Below are 15,001 nucleotides of genomic sequence, written 5' to 3'. Positions count from 1 at the left end.
TGCGGTACTAGTCAAAATTAGCGTATACTCGTGGCATTCCACACAGAATGGTACTACTCACAGGTAATGAAATTTGCAATGGAATACAGACCTATGGTGTTTCGCACATTGCGGCGCCATTTACAGGCAACGCAAACCTATGGTGTTCATCACGTACGTGTACTAACTACAGGGACCCGCACTATCCCGTGGTGTTCCTCATATAGTGGGTAGTAATCCTGGGCAAGCCAGAACCATGGTGTCGCTCCTAAACAGGTACTAATCACAGGTACTGTAGAAGACGGCAATGCACTCTGTTGCTTCTAATCACAAACCTATTTGGTGCCTAACATAGTGGTACTACGCGCAAGTAAAAGCGATCCATGGTGTTACCCGTGTGGTGGTACTAATCACAAGTAGTTTCATGGTTCTAATACAATTATCCCTTGGTCGCCCCGTTTAGTCGCCTCTTACGACAGGCAGGGGATACCGTGGGTGTATTGTACGTCTGCGTCCCCCACCCACAGGGGGTTGTGTGTTTGGTCCGCGAGGTATTTTATTTCCCTCAAGTCCGCCGGCAAGCCGGTTAGGGCCCTTCTATCCGCCACCTGGGACGCGCCACGTGGGAGTATCACCTCTGCTCCTGCTAGGCCAGCGTAGTAGGTTCGTGGCCGTGTAGGAGGCTTTGAGATGTCTGTGTAGCCAGCTATAAATCTGCGGTAGTACGTGCAAAGGCCAAGGGAACTCCTCGGTTCTCGCTTGTCCTTTGGCACCGGCCAGTCCCTGACAGCTTCTAACTTCTCCGGATCCTTGGCTACTCCCTCCGATGGCACGATGTGGCCAAGGGAGCGCCACTCCTTCTGGAACATCTGGCACTTTCCGGGATTTAACTTTAGGTGATCCCAACGTAGCCTCTGGAGCACTCTCCGCAGGTTCTCAACGTGGTCTCTGAACGCGCGTCCCACAATAATTATATCGTCCAGATACACGAGGCAGGCGTCGTGTGTTAGCCCTCTCAGTACAGCCTCCATCAGTCATTCGAAAGTTGTCGGCGCGTTGCAGAGGCCGAAGGGCATCACGGTGAACTGGTAGAGCCCTTGGGCGGTTGAGAACGCCGTCTTCTCTTTGTCTTCCGGATGAAGCGCCACTTGCCAGTACCCAGACTTGAGGTACAAAGTCGAAAACCGCTGAGCTCCAGATAACGTGTCCAGGGTGTCATCCACCCGAGGTAACGAGAAATAATCCTTCTTCGTGACGTCTCAAATTGCGATAATCGACGCAAAAGCGGTGCTCACCGTTCTTTTTCTTCACCAGGACCACTGGCGAGACCACGGGCTGTTCGACTCCTCGATGACTGCCCGCTGCTTCATGTCATCTAGCATCTGGTCGATTTCCACCTTCTTCGCCAGGGGTACCCTACGAGGTGGCTGTCGGATTGGAGCGGCGTCGCCGGTGTTAATGCGATGGTACACTCTACCCGCCTTTCCGTAATCGCCTCCGATAGCAGTGAAGCAAATAACATTATTATTATTATTATTATTATTATTATTATTATTATTATTATTATTATTATTATTATTATTATTATTATTATTAGTTCCTCCTTCCTTAAGCTCCCTGAGCTGTCTCGCCTCCAAATGTTTTCGGGCGTCGGATATAATCTTCCGGTGCTTATACGATCCTTCGCCTGCTTCCAGGGCCTGTGCATCTTCGCCGTCCACTGGCACGACGCACGTGACCGGTTCACCAAGTCCCAAGCTCGGTCCCGCTGGGTATCCTCTGCTCCTGCGACTTCGAATTCAATATTCGTATCGGCACGCAGCTTCGTGCCGGAACGAGCGTCCTGGCCATGTAGAATCCTTGATCGACGGTCGGCGATCCGAGTTCCACGAGCACGCTGTTCTGGGTTCCTCTAAGCACGCTGTAACCATCATCTCGTTGTTGGCTGGTACCACTTCGTCACTGGCCAGCGTTAATCGCGCTACTCGATGTTGTGTCCCTGGGCGTCGGAGAATTACCTCTTGTTTGCAGAGCCACAACACACGTCGTCCCACGTTGACAGTCGTCTCGTATGCCCGTAGCGCGTCCAGATCCAGGATTACCTCATCCATGACGGTGGCGACGAAAGCCCAGACTCGTAGGCGTCGTTGTCCCAGCGTCAGTTGAAGTAGCGCCTCCTTCAGGACGGGAATGGTGTCTCTTGAGGCCGTTCGCAGCACGTAAGGGCGGTTGGGTTCTCTCACTGGCTGTCCCTCAGCGATGTCAGGCCTGGCGATGGTCAATGCCTCCCCCGTGTCTATCGTGACCCGGCATGGCATGTCTCCGAGCCACCCGTCGCTCCGCTCGGTGACCACATTTAACGTGAAACGAGGGGACGGTAGTGACGGTGCCGACGAGCCCCTCTCCTTGTCGGCCCTTTTTTTTAAATGCTATTTGTTCGGGGCGTCGACCCATGTGGATCTTTTGCCCCTACTGGCACCATATTGTATGAACCTGCATGTAATTGGAATGGCGGTAGTGTTGGAATGTTGTGTGTGAGGAAAGAAAGATTAAGGACATCACAAACACCCAGTTCCCAGGCCAAGGATATTAATCATTACAATTAAAAACCCCTGACCCGGCCGGGAATCGAACCCGGGACCGCCGGGTGACAGGCAGACGCGTTGCCCCCTACACCGCCGGGTTGTCAGCCCTTACTCGTTTCCCTGATCAGGGGCCGCCTCCATACGGCAGTTCCTCTGCAGGTGGCCACACTCGCCGCAGTTCCAACAGGTGATCTCGTTGGTGCGTCGGCGTCACGGCGGTGGCGTGCGTCCTTCTCCTGTAACGGCGTGTCTTCGGCGCGCCCTCGCTCCTCACGGCTCGTATTCCCGGTGACGGTGCCGCTGTTCCCTTCTTGCTGGTAGCCTTCTTGTCCACAACTCAATAATACAATCCAATATAGGACTCAGAACTCCGCCTCTCCGACGTCAAAACTACAGAGAAGCTAACTTTAATTTAGGTAACTATTTAACAAGAATTAAAGTGAAGTCCATTCATTAACAGCATTGGCCAAAAAACAGACCCAGAATACAAAAGTACAGGTTAGAATTAGAGATTATCTTCCACGAAATAATAGAGAAATTTCAAAAAGAACTATACGTTAGACTGCTACAAATGGGGAACAGAGAACTCAAAATATCCAAGAAGCTGCAAAACCAAAACATCTTTCAAGTTAAAAAAGAAAAAACATCTTTGGTGGAATGATGAATGTGAAGATGCTCTAAGGAATTGTTCTGAAGCCTGAAACAAGTACAACTCCACAAGCATAACTCTGAAGACCTGACTCATACAAAGACAGCCAATATCTACAGAAATGACAAAGATGCAAAAGACACCTGCCGAGATAAGATGAAAATGAACTTCAAGAAGTACAGCACTAGAGATTTCTATCGAACCTTTAAATTGAAAGTTCAAGGCTATTCACCGCTCAACATCTACTTCAAGAAAAATTAAGGAAAATTAATTTAGAAACGGAATATATCGGCAATTATATTTTTTAGGATTTATTATCCAGACATCATATGCAGATCCTTTCAGCTGGCCGAGCAGGATTTATAATCTTGACATTTTAGTTTAGTATAATACGTCAGGAATTATGATAATTATCCTGACATATTCACCTAAATTATCAGCCAATAAAAAAAATCTGCAATTTTTCAAATTCTTGTGTCCATTCCCCCTGAAAACACATAATTTACACATCACACTACCAAACGCCACAGAAACACGTAATATTGAATACATCACAGATGTAAAGGTCATCCCTAGTGAAAGCATGGACAGTGATGAGTGACCACAGATTGGGTACTTCCCTTCACATAGAGTTGGAATCAGGAAAGACATCTGGCCGTAAACTGGACTGAATCCACATAATGCCTACGCCAATACATTAGTTAAATGCCAAGCACAAGAAGAAGTAGTTTCAAATGTTATATCAGTTATATTTACATCTGATCATTTCAAAAAAAAAATATTTTCTTAAAACAACACAAATTAAAACAATAAGCATAAATCAGAATTTTAGACATACCGATTGCTTTGCTGAATAGTAATGAAAACAGAATTCTAATGGACCGAGAGTACGGCTCAGTTAATTTAATTCTGTAGGGTGATACCGAATGTGCCACCGAAGATATTTAAGATGGCAACAACAGTGACATGAAATGCCAAGATTCTTGACCACTCTTCAAAATAGGATTACCTCAGCAAGAATCAAACCCGCGAACTTGGAATCAGGAGTCGAACACTCCACTACAGATCCACCATGCCAGCTTAATGATTGAACTCCATATCTAGATGATGATGCAGCAGAAGTCTACCAGGAAGACACGACTACAGTAGCAATGATCACTCATATTTTAGTACTTGTTTTCAAAGATAAGAACACATAAACTAATTCTGATTAGAGGAATAACATACATGTGAATGATTGGGAATTTACTGATTTTTCATTAAACAGGCTTTATTTTATTTTATAACTGTTAGGTTCTTCAGTCTGCTGAAGCTCATTTTAAGTAATAAATTTATAAATTACCAGCAAGAAAATACACTGACTGACAGAGCAAATGCAACACCAAGAAGGAGTGGTCAGAACTTTATGCCAATTGCAGGGTAGACTGACGTCACTGAGGTATGCTCATGATGTGAAATACGCCGCTGTGCTGCGCACGTAGCGAACGATAAATGGGACACGGCGTTGGCGAATGGCCCACTTCGTACCGTGATTTCTCAGCCGACAGTCATTGTAGAACGTGTTGTCGTGTGCCACAGGACACGTGTATAGCTAAGAATGCCAGGCCGCCGTCAACGGAGGCATTTCCAGCAGACAGACGACTTTACGAGGGGTATGGTGATCGGGCTGAGAAGGGCAGGTTGGTCGCTTCGTCAAATCGCAGCCGATACCCATAGGGATGTGTCCACGGTGCAGCGCCTGTGGCGAAGATGGTTGGCGCAGGGACATGTGGCACGTGCGAGGGTTCCAGGCGCAGCCCGAGTGACGTCAGCACGCGAGGATCGGCGCATCCGCCGCCAAGCGGTGGCAGCCCCGCACGCCACGTCAACCGCCATTCTTCAGCATGTGCAAGACACCCTGGCTGTTCCAATATCGACCAGAACAATTTCCCGTCGATTGGTTGAAGGAGGCCTGCACTCCTGGCGTCCGCTCAGAAGACTACCATTGACTCCACAGCATAGACGTGCACGCCTGGCATGGTGCCGGGCTAGAGCGACTTGGATGAGGGAATGGCGGAACGTCGTGTTCTCCGATGAGTCACGCTTCTGTTCTGTCAGTGATAGTCACCGCAGACGAGTGTGGCGTCGGCGTGGAGAAAGGTCAAATCCGGCAGTAACTGTGGAGCGCCCTACCGCTAGACAACGCGGCATCATGGTTTGGGGCGCTATTGCGTATGATTCCACGTCACCTCTAGTGCGTATTCAAGGCACGTTAAATGCCCAGCGCTACGTGCAGCATGTGCTGCGGCCGGTGGCACTCCCGTACCTTCAGGGGCTGCCCAATGCTCTGTTTCAGCAGGATAATGCCCGCCCACATACTGCTCGCATCTCCCAACAGGCTCTACGAGGTGTACAGATGCTTCCGTGGCCAGCGTACTCTCCGGATCTCTCACCAATCGAACACGTGTGGGATCTCATTGGACGCCGTTTGCAAACTCTGCCCCAGCCTCGTACGGACGACCAACTGTGGCAAGTGGTTGACAGAGAATGGAGAACCATCCCTCAGGACACCATCCGCACTCTTATTGACTCTGTACCTCGACGTGTTTCTGCGTGCATCGCCGCTCGCGGTGGTCCTACATCCTACTGAGTCGATGCCGTGCGCATTGTGTAACCTGCATATCGGTTTGAAATAAACATCAATTATTCGTCCGTGCCGTCTCTGTTTTTTCCCCAACTTTCATCCCTTTCGAACCACTCCTTCTTGGTGTTGCATTTGCTCTGTCAGTCAGTGTATATAGTAACAGTACTAAAACTGAAAAAGAAATGACATAATTAAAATAGAACGACATGTTTCTTTCTTAAAAGAACATCATCAGATTCCATCAAATCACATTCAAATATTTAGAAAAGTATAAACATTTAAGTTTATTTCTGTTCAAATACTTATGAGCTTGAAAATCTGGAAAGTATCTTAATGAAGTCCTGTTTCCTTTCCACTCGCAAACATTTTTAAAAAATTAGCAGGCTATCCTTTGTGATTATTCCATTTATTCATTGCTGGATTCAACTTCAATTGGCAGCGAATTCAAAAACATGCTTATGAAATCATTCTGGCCACAGTGACCAATATATGAATATTAATTGTGGAAAGAGCAACAGAACTGTAAAGAAACAACACCTTGTGGTTACTGTGAAGATTCAAAATACTGTCGCACGTGAAGCAGAATGGTATTTGAAAAACCTGGTGCCGACTTCCTCTCATTTAAGCCACATTTGAAGTTGTGTAAATCATGGCTCAAAAACGCCCACTGTCAATATTCAAAACTTTACTCAGGACGTCAGTAACCGCAAACGTCATATCCTAACTGTGTGGACAATAACAGTGTTAGGAATGACTTAAGCAATTCCCCAATAATATGCCAGAATAAGTAATTTCTAGCCCAGGAATGTTCAGGCCCATTATATCTAAACACATTCATTATTATCAACGCACTACACCAACATGTACACTTATTGAAATTTATAGACCAATCTTCTAGGCAGCCAGGAAACATTTCAAATAACCGGAGGTGGCTATTAGAATGACATTTATTGTTGGATCAAACCAAAAGCCTACCATACGCCTATTTTTAAGAAACTTGGGATATTAACATTACCTTCAATAATTATTCTAAGGAATATGTTTACAGATTTGAAATGAATTGTGATATCCACGGATGTTAAAAAAAAAGCAGAGGGGCTTGGGTTCAATTCCATGTGTGGATTTGGCCCAGTTTTTTGGTCGGATGCTCTTCCTGACTCCCAAAATCATGGGGAAGGATGTCCTTACAAATGTGTGTTTCTGTGGTGGTTGGCAGTGTGGTATGTTGTGCTTAGATGAAGAGGTGTGTGTTTCGAACATAAACACCCGGTCTCCGAACAAGAGGAATTAACCATACAGAGTTAAAATTCTGGCCCAGCCTAGGATCCAGTCAGTATAAGATAGTCAGATCTCTCAGGTTCTTCAACCAACCCCTTAGGCAATTTGGAAATATATAATTAACAAGTTCAAAAGGACACCAATGTTACTGTTACACAATACACAACAGTACCATACTATCAACTACCACAGAGACACGAAATAATGAATATATCCCCCAACATATCGCTGGCATCTGGAAGGGCATCCTGCCATAAAACAAGGCCATGTGGAATTAGAAGTGTGCTTATATACATATTAATGTTCAAAACTTGACTTTGACTCCTGAAACATTTTTAAGTGCACTTACTCTGGTTCTGGAGGTCCTCTGGGCGGCAGCACACTTTGAACACTACCTTCATGTTGTGTGTCGAACAACGGCCACCAATGCGTCGGTGCAGGTCATCTTTGGATGAAGTTGCTGCACATGAAAGAGGAGAAATAGTTCTTGTTATACATATTCAATACCGTGGGATGTATTGTACATTAATCAAATGGCACACTATCTCACCATATTAATCACCAATAACGGTAGTTCATAAATATTCATTTTGCATCTGCTATAGTCCTAATCACACCAGGTTTATACCTGACAAATGAATTAATGCTGGCAAAGTTAAATCCAGTAACAATCCGACTAGTTTTCTCACAATATTTATAAGTGATGTGAATTGTCAACCAACGAAATAGTTCACGGACATGAATCCATGGATTCCTTGAGGTTGTTAGGCTCATCTAATGTAGGCCTACCTACTGCTGTACTTGTACATGCACAATACACCACAGTACCACACTATCAACCACCAGAAAAACACGCAATAATTAATATATCCAGAGCCATCTACACTTAAAGCCGGACGGTGTGTTTGGCAATGCTGTACTATCTGTCAAGTGAAGGCCAAGAGAAGAGGGGGTGTGTCAGAAGGCATTCACTGAAGTTAGAAATAGACATATTACATGAATAAAAACAAAACACTTTAAGAACAGTGTTCACAAGCTCAATTATTGTGGAGCGTTGACAGCTTCCTCCACATAATGTTTTTATCCTCACTGCTGATATAACTCATGTTCTTCATCTGCTTCATCTGTACTTATGACTACATTGGAAAATGTAGACAATAAACAATCTATCAGACCATTATTGTCACGCCCACAATGAGGGCGTTCAAACCAGAACTATTAATATTCATCTCTTTAGCTCTGGATAGAGAGAAGAGAAATTCTTTTTGATTTTCACAATCCAAGTACCTAGACTTCAGAAACCAACAAGGTAAATATTCCTGTCACTCTGCATAAAACACAATCTGATGGCACCACTAACCCATCTATGAGTTCTTCAAAATGGACCTAAACATTTGTTACAGCCTATCCTTCTGGATACTGTTCTTACTGTATATCCAGAAATGTATATTACCCCTGATATCTCAAAATGCCCACCAAAAACTTCACATGATAAAAGTGAGTCTGAATTATATATTACTTCCATATAGAGCCTAACAATACCTGTCTAGATGGAATCAGACATTTCTAATTGGCTACAACCAATCTTCACTTTTCCATACCACCAGCACCTCAAGCCTAGAACACCCTTAATCCTAATTTTCATCTCACTTTCTAGGACTTAAAGTGTAGTAACATTATAGTTACAACCACTAAGCTATCGGTACTTCTTTCTAAGTTATGACTTTAAAACTTCCCTAACAGTAAATAATTTGCTTTCAAAGTTCCAAACGAAACTTTCTGAGTAACTCTTCTTCCTTTTAGTGCAAAGTTTGAATTGTTCCCTTAAAAATATGAGGCAAGACAAAGAGTCTGTGCTTTCACTGATTACCTCACGAAACTCTATGGGCTTGTTGAACATTTTTAATACATTTCTTTGTACACATTCAAGACTAATACTACTAGGAGTAGCTCCTATACAATTTAATAAATATTCATTTTGTTGAGATCACTTGAATATTTTACCATCAGCTAAAATGCCATTTCTTTTACCAACACCTGATCATTATTAACACAAACCGTGCCATTCATATCTTGGTTAATTTTGAGTAAATTGCTTACATTTGGCAAATCATCCATCTTTTGTTTTTCCTACTCTTCATTTCCAGTCTCCTGGATATGACAAAATATTTTGGCAAATTTAGGAAAATAATTGGACATGCATCAGGAAGAATCTCATTAGGTTTCGGTGGTAGTTTAGTTACATTGCCTTTACTATCACAAATTTTATCCCCTGTTAAAAAAACTTTCGTTTGTGAAATGTTTTATGCACACGACTGAATCTTTCCCATGTTCCCAATTATCCGGTTTAAAGTGACAAATCCATTTTTTTGTTTTAATTCCTCTTCTGAAGGAAACGTAAACGAGGTAACAAAACCTTCTTTTTTCATGCTATAGTTGCTACGATACTTGGGAACACAACACTTTCTGGGCGTCTGCAAATGCAAGAAACGTTTTATTCGTGACCCAAATTTAATCTGCACATTCACAAATAATAATGTTATTGATTTACCGTCCCACTAACTACTTTTGACGGTTTTTGGGAGACGCCAAGTTGCCGGAATTTTGTCCCATAGGAGTCCTTCAACGTGCCAGTCAATCTACCGACACGAGGCTGACATATTTGAGCACCTTCAAATACCACTCTACCGTCTAAACTACTCATCCCTGCTGCGACTTCACATTATTTTGATAATAGGCTCTACGTATGATTATTCAATCACTAATCTTGTTATATCTACTCTAACATATCCGTGAAAAATAAAACTAAACAAGACGAAGTTCACTACACATTAACATACACTGATAGCTCCCGCGCTTTCACTTTGGCCTCCGCTGCATGTTGCCAAACTTACATGACTCCGGCTTGTAACTGTAGTCGGTTACGATTGATCCCCCCACAACATACCGCTGACATCACGAAAGGCATCCCGCCATAAAACACGGTTTGTTTTTTTAACAATTTACTTTACGTCGCACCGACCCAGATAGGTCTTTTGGCGATGATGAGATAGGAACGGGCTAGGAGTGGGAAGGAAGCAGCCGTGGCCTTAATTAAGGTACAGCCCCAGCATTTGCCAGGTGTGAAAATGGGAAACCATCTTCAGGGCTGCCGACAGTCGGGTTCGAACCCACAATCTACCGAATGCAAGCTCACAACTGCGCGACCCTAACCACATGGCCAACTCGCTCGGTACACAAGGCCTGGTACACATATGCGACACGGTTTTCACGATACACAATAAAACATTGAAATACAGTATATTCAGGCTCTTACCTAATTGAACTATACGTTCATGAAATAAATATTAGAAGTGGTAAGTTACATTTTCCGTCTAGTACGCTTTTTGTTGCTATGAATCAATAGGAACTGATAAATCTGCACGTTATAATAATTCATTCGGGGCTGTGTTTTTATCAACTTAACCTTCATCTCCTCATTCAGAGTACCCTCCAGTCATCACCAGCGATCATTCCCCCTACTTTCATGCCTGTTACATCGAACTTATGAATAAGATATCATGAGTCCACTGAGCTTTCACTCTCGTACAGAAAAGTTGTAAAGATAGTTTCGTCCGAGAGCTGACGTCTTTCTTACAGAATACTGTTCATCGCAACTGCGAGGTCACTTCATCAGCTTTGCTGCACCTCGATTCATTCTCACTTATTATACTACCATCCTAGGAGAATAAACATCCAAATACTTGAAATGATCTACCTGTTCCTTTTTTTTAATTTGTTTTGTGTCGCACCGACACAAATAGGTCTTATGGCGACGATGCGATAGGAAAGGTTTAGGCGTGGAAAGGAAGCGGCCGTGGCTTCAGCATTTGCCTGGTGTGAAAACGAGAAACCACGGAAAACCATCTTCAGGGCTGCCGACAGTGGCGCTCGAAACCACTATCTCCCGGATGCAAGCTCACAGCTGCGCGCCCCTAACCGCACGGCTAACTCACCCGGTGTGTTCTAGTTTTGTAAGAATACTATAGCGCGCTCGTAATCGAACCACAAGAGATGATTTAACAACGTAGTCCACTCATGACATGCATAAGCCACACAATTACTTCAAAATCAGTTGTATATTCTCAAAATTTCATTTCAGGCTTATGAAAGAGCGTGTGACTTATCATTCTGGTTCTTAGAACTGATCTGCAAGTTTAAGTATTCATATTTCGGAAGCCTTACTAGAAAATTGAATCTAGCAAAGAAGGCAGCTAAGGATAACATGATGGCAAGCATAATTGGCAGTCATACAAATTTTAGTGAAAAATGGAAGGGTACGTATAGGTATTTTAAGGCAGAAACAGGTTCCAAGAAGGACATTCCAGGAATAATTAATGAACAAGGGGAGTGTGTATGTGAGGATCTTCAAAAGGCGGAAGTATTCAGTCAGCAGTATGTAAAGATTGTTGGTTACAAGGATAATGTCGAGATAGAGGAGGAGACTAAGGCCAAAGAAGTAATAAAATTTACATATGATAACAATGACATTTACAATAAGATACAAAAGTTGAAAACTAGAAAAGCGGCTGGAATTGATCAGATTTCTGGGGATATACTAAAGACAATGGGTTGGGATATACTACCATATCTGAAGTACTTATTTGATTATTGTTTGGTCAGAGGAGCTATACCAGATGAATGGAGAGTTGCTATAGTAGCCCCTGTGTATAAAGGTAAGGGTCATAGACATAAAGCTGAAAATTACAGGCCAGTAAGTTTGACATGCATTGTATGTAAGCTTTGGGAAGGCATTCTTTCTGATTACATTAGACATGTTTGTGAAATTAATAACTGGTTTGATAGAAGGCAATTCGGTTTTAGGAAAGGTTATTCCACTGAAGCTCAACTTGTAGGATTCCAGCAAGATATAGCAGATATCTTGGATTCTGGAGGTCAAATGGACTGTATCGCGATTGACCTGTCTAAAGCATTTGATAGGGTAGATCATGGGAAACTACTGGCAAAAATGAGTGCAATTGGACTAGACAAAAGAGTGACTGAATGGGTTGCTATATTTCTAGAAAATAGATCTCAGAGAGTTAGAGTAGGTGAAGCTTTGTCTGACCCTGTAATAGTTGAGAGGGGAGTTCCTCAGGGCAGTGTTATCGGACCTTTATGTTTTCTTATATATATAAATGATATGAGTAAAGGAGTGGAATCGGAGGTAAGGCTTTTTGCGGATGATGTTATTCTCTATAGAGTGATAAATAAGTTACAAGATTGTGAGCAACTGCAACGTGACCTCGAAAATGTTGTGAGATGGACAGCAGGCAATGGTATGTTGATAAACGGGACTAAAAGTCAGGTTGTGAGTTTCACAAATAGGAAAAGTCCTCTCAATTTTAATTACTGCGTTGATGGGGTGAAAGTTCCTTTTGGGGATCATTGTAAGTATCTAGGTGTTAATATAAGGACAGATCTTCACTGGGGTAATCACATAAATGGGATTGTAAATAAAGGGTACCGATCTCTGCACATGGTTATGAGGGTGTTTAGGGGTTGTAGTAAGAATGTAAAGGAGAGTGCATATAAGTCTCTGGTAAGACCCCAACTAGAGTATGGTTCCAGTGTATGGGACCCTCACCAGGATTACCTGATTCAAGAACTGGAAAAAATCCAAAGAAAAGCAGCTCGATTTGTTCTGAGTGATTTCCGACAAAAGAGCAGCGTTACAAAAATGTTGCAATGTTTGGGTTGGGAAGAGAGAAAGAAGAAGAGCTGCTCGACTAAGTGGTATGTTCCGAGCTGTCAGCGGAGAGATGGCGTGGAATGACATTAGTAGACGAATAAGTTTGAATGGCGTTTATAAAAGTAGGAAAGATCACAATATGAAGATAAAGTTGGAATTCAAGAGGACAAACTGGGGCAAATATTCATTTATAGGAAGGGGAGTTAGGGATTGGAATAACTTACCAAGGGAGATGTTCAATAAATTTCCAATTTCTTTGAAATCATTTCGGAAAAGGCTAGGGAAGCAACAGATAACAGATAGGGAATCTGCCACCTGGGCGACTGCCCTAAATGCAGATCAGTATTGATTGATTGATTGATTGATTGATTGAGCACTTTCCAAATCCTGTATCTTAGCCTTGCGCATCTTTGTGTGATTATGATAACCTAGTAGTGATTTTTATAGTGCTTCTGAAATTAAAAACAAGAAAGTACGTAAAACTTGGTGAATAACTTAATTTTCAAAATAAGGTCAAGTGGCCCTCGTGGCCAGTTAGGGACGAGCATGGTTGGACCTCCTATTATCTTGACCTACGGAGTAGAATATGAGGGCACAGTGGTCAGCAATTTACCACCTGACGGAATATAATGCAGGAAATTCCTCCGATATTTATCTGGACAGCTAGCTGAGTCGACTGGTGGTAGACTGGAACGTGGAAGTTTGTTTTGAAATCCCTACCACAACCAGGGACTGAACCTAGGTCTCTTCATTTGGAAAGCTAATATATCTTACCAATTCCGCCACCACAGCTCTGCATTTCATCATCAAGCGGAAAATACAGGGTGTAGGATAAATGCTGCCCAATAATAGCAAGCCGTGATAAGATAAAGACGATTAAAATGAGGATATGGATTTACCATCTAACCCGTAATTTTCATCCATATTCAAAAGGGGCAAGTAACGTAATCGTTTAGACAAGGTTTACGGCCCAAATACGTCCAAAGGAGTCCCTGCGACGTCTTAAATCACAGCTACACTGCGAAACTCATGTTTTTCGGTGGCCGAGTCGACCAAGGGTAGGGTCAAACGTGGGAGTTTGTCCTGAAATCCCAACCACAAATGGGATTTTCAGTTGGAAAGCTAATTTATCATACCAGTTGCTCCACTGCAGCTCTGCACTGAATCATTAAACGGAAAGTACGGGATGTATTATAATAATAATAATAATAATAATAATAATAATAATAATAATAATAATAATAATAATAATACCCGTGTGGGGATTGACCAGCAGTCAGAGGGTAGTATGGAAATAAAATACCACCGTAAAAAAAAGGTCCCTTGCCAGGGTTACGACGAAGACAGGTAAATGACCAGAAGCCAGAAAACATCTTGAGGCAACCTCTAGGGCTAACAACCCTAGTTGTAAAAGGATGGGTTCCCGTCCAAAACAAAGTTAATCAAGGAGCATGATAGCACAACGTTTCAAGAAACATACCCCAGAGGGTAAGTCTTCGGATAAATCTCTCGTCGTGAACGCCACGGCGCACGAGTCTCGTTCGGATTCTGGAGGAGACTCGACATCATGCAAGAGACGAGTTGGAGCGTCTCGGTGTACCCCGAAGTGTCAAAAACTCAGGCCAAAATCCAAAATCTTTCTAGCAACTTTCAACATAAATTCACTTACACAAACTGGCAAGCTGAAAACCCTCACCAAAGCTCTTCACGAAAATCAGATATCCATAATGGCCCTACAAGAAACAAGGTACCCAGATGAAGAGATTTTTGAATCCGAAGGCTACCGATTTTTCAAGAGCAAAGCACAAAGAGGAATCCTCAATGGAGCTGTGATGCTTGGAATCGCGTTTGCTGTTAGAACCAAGATCCTTAAATCGGTTGCAAATTTCGAACCTGTGAATGACAGAATGTCTATACTCACAATTAAATGCTCGAACAAAACCTACACCCTAGTTAACGCACATGCTCCTACAAACGATAAGAACAAGTCTGATCCAGACGAAGTTGATAATTTCTGGGACCTACTGGATGAAAAATTAAACAAAATTCCCAAACACCATGTCAAGCTTCCTTTGGGTGACTTCAATGCCCAACTAGGTCGTGAACAGAAGTACAAGAACATTATAGGAAATTACCCTGCTCACAAAAGAACCAAT

The 15,001-nt window shown here is 43.0% G+C and overlaps 1 protein-coding gene across 1 annotated transcript in view; it reads right to left on the bottom strand.

The window, feature by feature from the left end:
• Ephrin (ephrin) overlaps positions 1-15,001 on the bottom strand; it is a 167,807-nt gene that overhangs the window by 36,992 nt on the left and 115,814 nt on the right. Inside the window, exon 5 of the mRNA XM_068226017.1 lies at positions 7,464-7,574. Coding sequence (XP_068082118.1) covers positions 7,464-7,574 — 111 coding nt within the window. The remainder of the gene's footprint in view (positions 1-7,463; positions 7,575-15,001) is intronic.

The sequence above is a fragment of the Anabrus simplex genome, chromosome 2 (genome assembly GCF_040414725.1).
Source record: "Anabrus simplex isolate iqAnaSimp1 chromosome 2, ASM4041472v1, whole genome shotgun sequence".
Taxonomy (NCBI): Eukaryota; Metazoa; Arthropoda; class Insecta; order Orthoptera; family Tettigoniidae; genus Anabrus; species Anabrus simplex.
The sequence above is the reverse complement of the archived record's forward strand: the minus strand, read 5'-3'. Positions and strand labels throughout refer to the sequence as shown.